The sequence below is a fragment of the Mesoplodon bidens genome, assembly GCF_964165515.1.
Source record: "Mesoplodon bidens genome assembly, chromosome: 16".
Lineage (NCBI taxonomy): Eukaryota > Metazoa > Chordata > Mammalia > Artiodactyla > Ziphiidae > Mesoplodon > Mesoplodon bidens.
This window is the reverse complement of record NC_138173.1, coordinates 51,775,156-51,786,789: the sequence shown is the minus strand read 5'-3', so window position 1 is coordinate 51,786,789 and position 11,634 is coordinate 51,775,156. Positions and strand designations below refer to the sequence as shown.

Below are 11,634 nucleotides of genomic sequence, written 5' to 3'. Positions count from 1 at the left end.
AGAGGGCAGGGAGCAGCCGCGAGGCAAAAACTTTCCCTTTCTACAGTTTGGCTCTCAGTGATGTCACAGCTTTTCTGGGTTCTTCTCTGCGACGTGCACCCCCTTCGAACCCGATACCAGGTGCCCAAAAGGGGGTGCTGGGCGTCACCCTGCTGGAGATGCTCCGAGCCTCCGCAAGCCCTCTCCGGGTCGGACTCGGCAGACAAGGAGGGGCGCGCGGAACTCGTGGGCAGGGCCCGCGGCGAAGTCGGGCGGGCGGGGCGCGCCGAGGCGCCTCCCAGGGGGCAGGCAGGTGAGGGAGGTCGGGGGAGGCGGGGGCGGGAGCCGCGGTGGCACCACGTGTCCGTCCGGGGCGGGGCGGCCGGGCGTGCCCTCGGGGCCCTGCGCGAGCTGCCGCAGCGGTGGCGGCGCGTCGGCCCCGCAGCAGCCGGCGGCCGCAGAGCGCGCCGGCTCAACGCAGTCTCCTCGCCCCGGTGCCCGCAGGTGCCTCCTCCTGGACGGCGGCAGCGGCGGCGCGAGGAGCCGGCGGGCGGCAGCGCGATGGGACCCCTTCGGGAGACCAAGGTAAGGAGGGCACGTCCTGCGGGCGCGGATGGCAGTGTCCGCGAGCGCCGGGGGGAGAGGAGTGGTGAGCACTGCGGGCAAGGAGGTCAGGTGAGAGCTGGAGGGGTGACGTTTAGAGTGTGGTAAACGGGGACAAGGAGGTGGTGGGCACGAGGAGAAGGCGGGGGACAGTTGCTCAGGTGATGAGACCTGGGAGATGGGCAGGTGACACTGTGTTTGGAGGGTTGTTGACCCGAGGATTAAAAAGATTGACTCTGGTTAATCCCATCCCCTGAAATTGGAGATTTGGGATCCAGCTCTCCGTCGATGTCCTCTGTGTGTGATGTGGATAAAAAAGGATTTGATGTATTGGGGACTGAGAAATAAGGACTCCAGCACTGGTTCAAGGTCTGCCTTGTGCCGAGAGGAGTGGCTGACGGGTGATACCCGCTGGGTGACTGATGTGCAGAGCAAACCCCGAGGCTGGGTGCGGCTTTCTCCCCTGGATAGGGTGGATGCCTGAGCGACCGCGGGACTTAACCGCGGCTGGGGCTTTCCCTTCAATTCCTGCACTGTGAGGGCCTCCCAGAGGTGTTTACTTTGGCAGCGACCCTTCCTGGTAAGCCTCGTGGAAATGAGCAGGAGGTCATGTTTCCAAATAGTGTTTGTTACCTAATCCAAAGCCCTTTTTCAACTGCAGAGGTTGGAATGAGCAGTGGGGTTTTTTTGCGAAGAGCTCCTCCTAGGAGTCCATTTTAATAAGCAAGGGTGGTGGTGACCCCGAAAAGCACTGGACTGACTGCAGGCCCGTTCTGCTTCTAGATGATGTGCAGCAGTTTGGCTGAGCATCTTTGCCTCTTTTAGCCTCAGTTTCCTCATCTGTAAATAGGGACACAAATTCGTGTCCTCCCTATGGCCTCGGTCGTAAAGATTAAACAAGATAATGGTTGGGAAAGCACTTTAAAAATTGAAAAATATTGCTAAAATACTGATTTTTAGGCATTTTTAAAACCAAGGAAGGCACGGCCCTCGGCATTTAATTCTGTGTTTTGAAGGAGAGAGAGAGAAAAATCTCTTCATATGGGTGACCTGTAAGGAAAACAAAAGCTAAACATGATGTAAAAGGTGGAGCCATCTTACTGGGTATTGGATTTTTGTTTGCTTTTCTGTTGGCAACAAGCCCTGTGTACCAGGATATTAATGAATAATTAAAATCCTGGCCGGAAGAGAGGGGATTTGAAAGATCAGGCTGCATGATCTATCAGGAAAGAATTGTTTCAGGTATAGGGGTCTACTTGTGAGGAGACAGGAAAACAGAAGTGAAAGTATCACAGCGAATTCAGGGAAAGCAAAATGGAAGTCTGGAGGAAATCAAGTAATAAGCCAGAGTGTGCTGTGAGTTATAAAGTGCCTTTGAGAGAGCGGAAAGCTTAGATGAGATAGGAAAAGCCAGAATGAGAAGGTGAGTTAGGAACTGCATGAGAGAACGGAATAGCTTTTCTGCTAGCGGCTGGAAGTGTGCGTGTGTGTGTGTGTGTGTGTGTGTGTGTGTGTGTGTGTGTAAGTACATCCGTGCTGGAGTGTGTGCTCTTCAGTAAATTAGAAGGCTTAGCTGAGTAGAAGAGTTCTGGAGTTCACTTTAGCTACTGAAACAAGGACTACTCTGTGAAGATTCAATATTCAGAAACGTGGCTTCTTAGAAACTGAGCCCAGAAGCCGACTGGAGTTCAGAGGGGGCAACAAATGTTCTTTTGTTTTATTTCTGATGTCCAATTTGGAGAAGGAGCAGAGAGTGCAGCACCATGAGAAGGAGATTTCCCGAAGCCGGATTCCCCGTTTGATTCTTCGGCCCCATCTGCCTCGGCAACAGCACCAAGTGTCCCCAGCCTCTGAGTCTCCCTTCTCGGAGGAAGAGAGCAGAGAGTTCAACCCCAGCAGCTCTGGGCGCTCAGCGAGGACCATTAGCAGCAACAGCTTCTGCTCAGGTACAGTACCCGCGGGAATGAAGGCAGGAAGTGTGTACATTGCCTGGCATTGTAAATGCATCTGGAATGGGCCCCTTAGAGTCTAGGACTGGACGTTTGTTATTAGCATGAATGATATGAGGTTGCATCTTTTTGGCTGTTTTGACCTACGAACACAGCAGTTTCAAATGGTTCAACCTAATGAAATTTCATACCTGTTTTTATATGTTATTCTAGTTGATAATTTACTATATGAAATCTAACTACTTGCTTCTATGACTGTTTGTAAAATGTATTCCTTTGTTAAATCTGGAAAAAGTAGCTTACATTTTATACTAGCAGTCTTTGTAAGCCTGTGTACTTCTGTTAATGGAATCCTCAAAGATAAAGCAAGTCCTAATGAATGAGGTCAGGATCAAGGTGGTTTATTTCCCAGGACCGGCCTGACCTTGTATTTTAGAGGGAAAGAGCACAGGCTTTGTAACCTTACAGGCCTGGACCGGAATCCCTGGCCTTTCTAGCCCTTACAAGCTGTGTGACCTTGGGCAAGTCGCTTAATCTCCTTAAGCCTCAGTTGTTACATCCATAAAATGGGATGATAATACCTACCTTGTAGAGTAGCCGGGAGGTTGAGAGAGACCACGTACCTAAGTATATTCCTAGTGCAGATCCTGGCCTGTAGAGGTGCTTAATAAATGATGTTTCTTAATACAAAGAACATATGTCAGTTTCAATACATGTTTGAAGAAGTTTCCTTAGAGTTGTGAGTATATTTGGTAAAGGCATAAATCTCTTCCTGGAGGTGCCACCGTTACCTCTTGACAGAGCCTATTATACAAATTGAAGCACATGACTTAGAAGGACTTGTATTCTTTGAGAAGTATTAGGAATTTGGATAAAATTTAAAGGAGTGACTGTCTTATGATTCATGAAGACTGTTTCACAGAGGATAATTTTTAGAATTTATTTAGGCAAAATGTAATTTGAAGGTTAGCACATGCATGAAAACGGACATATGAATCAAGGTGCTATGATTAATGCCCTAATTTAGCAGGATACAATATTCCATTGTATTTAGTATTGGTGATTACATTTTCAGGGATTTTAAAAGTGTAGCTTTAGGGCTTCCCTGGTGGCGCAGTGGTTGAGAGTCCGCCTGCCGATGCAGGGGACAAGGGTTCGTGCCCCGGTCCGGGAAGATCCCACATGCCGCGGAGCGGCTGGGCCCGTGAGCCATGGCCGCTATCTTGCGCGTCCGGAGCCTGTGCTCCGCAGCGGGAGAGGCCACAACAGTGAGAGACCCGCGTACCACAAAAAAAAAAAAGTGTAGCTTTAGATTTATTATATACTTTCACAAAATAATTCCACCCAATGCATAAGTTGTATATTAGAAATACTGTGCTGCTTATTTTTATATTTTTTTCTCTACAATGCTTCAGATTCTCTACTTGGTTTTGAAAAAATTCTATCAAAGTATTATATTTTAAAACGTGTTGCTGAATCCAGTGTAAAATGGAAACCCACTGATGGTTTGCTTGACACTGTCCCAGGAAGAAAGACAAAGGAAAACTGCTGGAGCAGTTAAGATTCCAAAAACCCAGAGTCGTATTTGCAGAATGTAATGCTGTTTACTTTCACTCCATTTTGGAGTTCAAGAATCACTCTGGTTGAATGTGGATGAACCCAGGGGAATATCATTTCACACTGACACGGCTTTGTTTACATAACTCAATTCCACATTTATTCCTGAAATTCTCTCCACATAATCATTCTCTCTCTGACTGACTTCACGGTGAGCAGTGTTACCAGCAAAAAAGAAAAAGTTGGTCAAAACAAAAGAAAAATCCCCAAATAGATCTTAGAAAATATATTTGGCAAACAAATAAAATTGTTAACTTTGGCCATGAATCATTCTTTCCAAGACCCATTTCCTGGATCAACCCTCCTTCCCAGGAGACCTGTCTCCCACTAAGGCCATAATGCTGTACATGAAAACTGAAAGTAGATATTGATCTTTCTGCCATTAACTAGTTGAGAATTGAGTGGCAGAAGCATCTAATGATGGGTGTCTATAAACCTACCTTTCGATCTTTAGCCTTGAACCCTGCCTCCAGATAGGACTCCCTCTGTTCCTGGGTCTCATCTTCCTGCTTGGCTATTCCCCAAGGTTTGGGTTGATGCCTTGTCGTTCTTTGCTTTCCTTTCCTAAGAGCCCTGGTAAAGCCCCACGACGGCTTTTGAGTGCTGTGCTGACTAAAATTGACAGGAGTGAGGTCTTTGGGGGGCATGTTAATGATGCTTTAGGAGGTCAGTTGGTGGATGGGAAATAAATGGGTTTAGTACTGTGGGAGTATTAAAGCTGCAGGCAATGAGGTAGAGACTGTAAAACATGTCCAACCAGCAGGGGGAAATAGCTGGTTTTAGTCCAGCCACTTCAACACTGAAGCTGCAATACGTGTTGGTTATCATGGCGGTTAGGTCAGAGACCAAGGTACATGCAAATCTTAAAACTACCGTCCTCTGCTAGAATGAAACCCAGATAATTTAGAGATGTCTGTTGCTGCTGTAACTTCATAACCTTACTGTGATTGTGGTGCATTCGTTTGTTTTCTTTATAAATCATCACATTCGCTAATGTGAAAGAGGGCATGAAGCGTTAGAGGGGTTCTTACAATCTGATAGTGAAATTAGAGACAAAGATGTTACTCAAACACAATGCAATTTAATTTGAAAATTACAGTTTTAAAACTGCAAACTGGAGTCTTCCCCTAAATCTGTATCAAAGGCTGTATTAATTGTGAAGAGCATCAAATGTCCTAAGATATTCAGTTTTTAAAAGAAGGATAATTCATCGAGTTTACATAAAGTTAACTTTACTTATTATAAAGGACTGACTATCCTTTATTTTGAGAGACTGGCTTTCCTATCATTTATATTATAACAAAAAAATCCAAATAGTGGTTGGAGTTGTACTTCAGCAAAATAAATGACAACTCTCTGTTGAAATGGCCTCCACCCTCACCCTCATGTTTTTCCTTTAAGTTTTACTGGTCTGTGAAATTAAAAGCCCGGGCGCTATTTTCAGAGTGACCTGTCCGTTTTTACCTGCTTTTCCTCCCTCCCTCCACTGCCTTCTTCTCCCTTTCCTTCCCACGGGAGCCTTGAGAGGAACATTTAATGATTTGATATTCTATGTGCTAATTTGTATGTTGTCTCTATCTCATTTCAGAGGGAAGAAGCTGTATGTGACCTTTTGCAATTCATTGAGGGCGTGTCCCCAGAGCTTTTCTTTTAATAGCTTCTTATTAGCAGAATTTCTCTGAAGAGATGCATATGTTTTGTGCATTTCATCAGCACATTTCATTTTGCACTTGGACGTCATTCTCCTGTTAAAAGAGTCTATTCTTTACAACTTGTACTGGGTCTTAGTCACTATGACCTCAGGTCGGCACAGTTAAGCTTATATTGTATTGGAGACCAGGCCCTATTTTGTGTGCATGGCAAGGTAAACACTGTACGTTCTTAATGAATGTTAACTAATGCTTTCTTAGGAAAAAAAAAAAAAGAATACATAAGGAAGTACAGTTACTAACAAGCTAATAGAAAAAAAAAAAACACCCTGCTTTCATGTCCTCTCTTTTATTTTTAGTCAGTTTATTTTTTTAACCAATATTCTGGCATCAAATCACCCTATCTCCCTTCTCTCTCACTCCCCTCCCCATGTTTCCTGTTTTAACATGCCCACGAGAAGTGATAAAACCCTGATTTGTGATTTGTGTTCTGGGTGTGGCCCATTGAATCTAGGCCTCTGTGCATTTTTCTCCCCGTTTTGTGTTGGTAGTGCATTGTGTTTGCGTGTTTGTCGTGCCACAACTCCAGCCTCTATTAGAAAAGCTAATGACCTGGGCAAGTCAGTCACATACAGCAGTCATCTGATGTGGTTAGCAGCGTGACATACATTTCTTTTTGCTCAGATGAGGCAATAATTACCCCTTAGAACTAGGAGGCAGATGGATTGCTGGGTTTTAGGCTAGTTCTCCTTGGGGTGCCTTGTAAACATGGCAGGTGGGGGAAATGATGCATACAGTGCACTGATGGTTTTATGGGAGACCAGTGATTTCCCCGAGTTCTATCCATGTTTCTAATGTGCACGCACATACACAGTCAAGTTTATGACTTAACCCATTAAGAAACATGTACCAGGGCTTCCCTGGTGGCGCAGTGGTTGAGAGTCCGCCTGCTGATGCAGGGGATACGGGTTCGTGTCCCGGTCCGGGAAGATCCCACATGCCACGGAGTGGCTGGGCCCGTGAGCCATGGCCGCTGAGCCTGCGCGTCCAGAGCCTGTGCTCCGCTATGGGAGAGGCCTCAGCAGAGAGAGGCCCGCGTACCGCAAAAAAAAAAAAAAAAGAAAAAAAGAAAGGAACATGTACCAGATCAATCAACTGAACAAGACAGAATCCAAGATTCTTCACAGTCTAATCCTGAGTAGGGTGTTTGCAGAAAGTACTTTGGTAGTTACAGTGGCCGAGGAGGAATCCTTCTTTGAGTGTTAATGACCTAGAGGTAATCATTGTTGCTGTTTGTGGGAAGTACAATTACAGCAAATTATAACCTGACTAGTGCCCTGCCGCGGCATGATAATGCCTCCAAAAATTTGCCTGGCCTTGCCAAACAGAAATATTTCTGCTATGCTTTTGTCCAGTTGAGGAAACTTGGCATCTGGATAGAGTAAGCCTTTGAACATAATGATCAGAATTGAGATGAACTGATTGGAGTGAGCTGCAGTACTGAATTACACTATAGGTGAATGACTGCCAACATGCTGTGAAGAAAAAAAACAAAAACCCTAAGAATTTAGTACCATTTTAATGAGCGTGGGACCTAGGCACTGTTGCATAATATATATTTCAAGTGCTTAGCTGCCTCAGTGTCAGAAATAAGTACCCAAAGAAATAGGTTACAAATGAAGGGCACACAATGTTTCCTTGAGGATGTGGGAACTGCAATCAGGGGGACAAGAACAAAATTTTTGACATTTAATAAAAAAATTACTTAGCAATGGGAACAGTAAAAGATAATCATGTTGGGGGCTTCCCTGATGGCGCAATGGTTGAGAGTCCGCCTGCCGATGCAGGGGACACGGGTTCGTGCCCCGGTTCCGGAGGATCCCACGTGCCGCGGAGCGGCTGGGCCCATGAGCCATGGCCGCTGAGCCTGCGCGTCCGGAGCCTGTGCTTCGCAACAGGAGAGGCCACAACAGTGAGAGGCCCGCATACCGAAAAAAAAAAAAAGTATTACGCAATAAGCATCTATTCAGTGCCTCCTAAGGATCAGGCTAAGGCTACAAAGATGAATAAAACACAGGGATTGGAAAAATCAATTATTTTACTGCCTTAACCCTGACACCAAAATAAATGGGATGCCACATCTTTGGATGTGTTTCCCACACAGCTGACTTTATCTCACTGATTTTGTGTGTGGTCCCTCTTACCCACGCCCACTCCACACATACTCCTTCCTTGTCATTTGAGTTTGTTGCTCCATTTATTATCTGCATTGGCCTCTCACATTTCATAAGCCCAAGGGTTCAAAGAAGTAGCATTCATTAGTGTGGTGTAGTAGATAAACATGAGCCTTGGCATCAGCAGACCAGAGTTAAAAGCATGAAATGAGATTAGAAAGGTGGGCAGGGCCAGGTCAGGAACGGCTTTGTTTGCCGTGTGAAAAACTTGACCCCCGAGATCCAGGGTCTATACAGGAGCTGGACCAGTAACATAAAGAGTGAGGCCACCTGGATAGATGACAATAGAATTAGAGTCTAGAACCGGACAGTGTATGCCCCTTCTAACAATATTCAGAATTCTTAAAATTCAGCTTTTTTTTTCTCTTACTATCTGGGCCGAATAGCACGCATAAGTAGTTGGATATGGCACACGGGCTGCCATTTTGCAATTGCTAAACATCTTCCAGAACCAGTGAAGGGTTTTCAGCAGGGGAGGGTTGTCTGGTTTATGACTAGATTTATAACTCAGAAAAATCTTTCTAATCACATGTTAGAGAGTGGATAGGAGGAAACAGGGAGTGACGGGGAGGAACGTGCCTGGTCTGAAGGCCATTGTGGTGACAGTCTAAGTGAAAAATGATAAAGTAATATGTGTGAGGGTGGGCCCCAGAACATATGTGTCTGAATCACCAATTACAAGTGGAATGGTGTCTGAATTTCCACTGGACGAACCCAAATGGAGGAGCAGGACTGGGGAGAAGGATGAGTCTGGTGAATGAGTTCAGATTAGGATTTGTTGCATTTGAGATAAAGGTCTGGAGCTGTGAAGAGAAGTCAGAGATGTTGGTAGCTGAAGTGAAGGGACTTGATGATACAGGTTTCCCCACTGTCTTAAAGTAGAACAGCCTAGGAAACCTTTTGTAAGCAGAAATGACATAGAGTGAAGAAGCAGTCACCTTAGGACACGTCTTGCTAACGGATGCCCAAAATAAGGTAAAGCACAGATGCAACAGACACAGTTCAAAGCTCTGGCAGCTTGATGCTGAGATGCCGAGTGTAGTTCCTGGAGGACCAGCTCTGCGGCCACACTCACGGCTCGGGCCGCACGCTACCTCTACAACAGATCGATACAAAACATATGCTGAATGCTATTTTCGATACTTGGGTTTTTTCATAAAAGCAAACATTCTCTTCAGATTTCTTTCGGTTATCGAAAACAATGCGAATGTAGGTCTTTCCTGAAAGTGAAAAGCAAACTTTTTTTTGTAAAGCAAACTCTCTAAATATGGGGGATGGCTGTCATTACCAACGGGGATAACATGGAGGAAGAAAGTTAGAGGACCCTGGCTAGAACTCTGAGATAAAATGAGAGGACGCAAAAAAAAGACACTGAGGCATCTGAGAACAAGCAATAGAGGGGGAGGAGGTGAGCCAGGAGTGACCGTGTCTCCAATCCCAGAGGACGAGTGCGTTCCCAGAAGAAAGCAGCCAACAGGTTCAGATGTCGGTCGCAGCAAGAGTAAGTAAGGTGTGTATGTAAAAGTGCTCAAGGATGAGACCTCTAGGTTATCAGGGATCTTAGGCAGAAACAGTCCCAGAAAACTGTGGGGATGGACTCCAGATTGCACCAGGCTGAGATGTGAATGGGAGGTACAAAATAGGATGTAGAGAACTTTTTTAAAAAGCTTAACAGGGATGGGAAAGAGGGAATAGAATAAAAACAAGGGTTGCATTTAAAGTAAAGATAGGGTGTTTATCAAATCACAGACATTTTGATAAAGTGTTTAGGCTGAGGGAAAATAGACAAGAAAAAAGAGAGAGAGAGGCTGAAAATAGTAGAGAAGTGATAACTCTGTAATAAGACCAAGGTAGACCAAGAAAGACACATATGGGAAGAAAATAAAGGCCTGAGGTGAATATAGGTAAGTTTATTCATAGGTCAGGGTAGGTAGCTGAAGGATACATTTCACAGTCTAGGTTAGGTGCTTCTTCTTTATGCTTCCTCTATCAGACTGCGTGACCTGGTTTGAAATTTTCGTATTTAGTTACCTGACTCTCCAGTAGACTGTAAGCTCCATGAAGGCAGGAACACTATAGTTCCTTGCACTATACCTGACACACAGCGGTTGCTTAATGAGTATTTATTGGAATTTGGTAGAAGGTATAATTAGGAAGACAGGACAAGTGAAATATTTTCATTCATTTAATGCATTGAGAGCAGGATACTTAGTTGCCGAGGAAGTAAAACAACTAGAATGGTACCCAATACTCAATGTAATAGGTTTATTCAGTGAAGGAAACATTTCTGTCCAGAGGAGTTCAGCATCTCTAAATGTCAAAAAGAGTCATTTGTGTAACAGGACCGTGCCTCCAGAGCTAGAAGAGAGCTCTCTTGCTAAGAAAATAAGAAAATACCCCACTCAAGAGTTGGTACTCAGAAGCTAGGAGAAAAACAGCGGCCGGTTTATTTTTTGTTTACTCTCTTGTGTGTATATGTAAGTGTGAGATGTGTGTGTGAGGTGCATGTGTGTGTGTGATTGGTGTGTGTGTGTGAATATGTCATGAGTGATATACTCATACATGTGTATGACTGTATATGAGTGTGTGAGGTGTGCACACGCTTTGTGTGTCTGGTGGTGGGAGAACTGGAAGGTCTGGGTATCAGCAAAGCTTTCTGGAGGAAGTGATGCCTGAGCTCTGTTTATTCAACTCTAATCAGGTTTTCCTCCTATTCCACTGAAGTGACACCTGCCAAGTTCTCCGTGCCCTCCACCAAATCTTACGGTGGATTCTTTGTCTTCACCTCTTCATCCCCCCTGAATTCCCATCTCAGTAAACGGCACCCGCTTCATCTAGATAACAGCAGTCCAGTTTAGAGTCAAGAAGGAATTTGGCACAAAGCCACATACCCACGTTTCCCAGGACTCAACTTGACCCTGGCCACCACCTCGCCCCACCGCCCAGGTGGATTTTACTCTGAGAAACCCCAGGGGAGATGCATGCACTTGGGGTCCACAAGGCTGCTGGGCGTGCCTGTATTGTAAGGTGGCTTTGCTGGTGTCTGCTCACAGTAACCGCCCTAAACCTCCGCTGCTGTCGGGCTTGGACAGTGGCATCTCCTGCTTTGGAGACCCAGTCCAGCCCCTCGTCTGCCAGAGCCGAGATCCTGCCCAGCTGCTCTGCGCATTGCTGGATGTTCGTGGTGCCCGCCCTCCACTCGCTGCCCGGGTTACACTGCTCTGGCTCCAGGAAGCCGGTCGTGTTGGGCTGACTGCTCCCACTTTTGAAGGAACCCAAACCAAACTTCCCAGTGCCCATGACGGGGGCTTGCCCAGCACTCACGCCCATCCCCTAGAAACCCATCCTTCAACTTTCCCTGCTCCGTGTGAATTTTCACAGGACGCCTCCTCTTTCCTGGCTGGCTCCGTCTTATTCTCTCCTCTTTAGTGTGGGAGTCCCTGAAGGTAGGATTCATCTTAGACGCTGACCCAATTCTCAGAATTCTTGAGACCCTGTGGAACTTAACCTGCCCTTCTATGTATTCTGAGGTGTTTGTGAGGATTATCTTTTCCTTAATGCTAATTATTATATGTTTTCAGCTCAAAACGAATAACCATGTGC

General features: G+C 45.7%; 1 protein-coding gene across 6 annotated transcripts in view; it reads left to right on the top strand.

The window, feature by feature from the left end:
* The first annotated feature begins 378 nt into the window (after positions 1–378).
* Positions 379–11,634, top strand: part of SYBU (syntabulin) — a 71,354-nt gene continuing 60,098 nt past the window's right edge. For 3 of the 6 annotated variants that reach the window (XM_081258825.1, XM_081258824.1, XM_081258823.1), the window contains exons 1-2: positions 414–564; positions 2,324–2,528. In XM_081258825.1, the coding sequence (XP_081114951.1) occupies positions 541–564; positions 2,324–2,528 (229 nt within the window). In that variant the 5' untranslated portion in view covers positions 414–540. Of the gene's footprint in view, positions 565–2,323; positions 2,529–11,634 lie in introns of all 6 variants that reach the window. The other 3 variants (XM_081258828.1, XM_081258827.1, XM_081258826.1) reach the window with 2 other exon arrangements.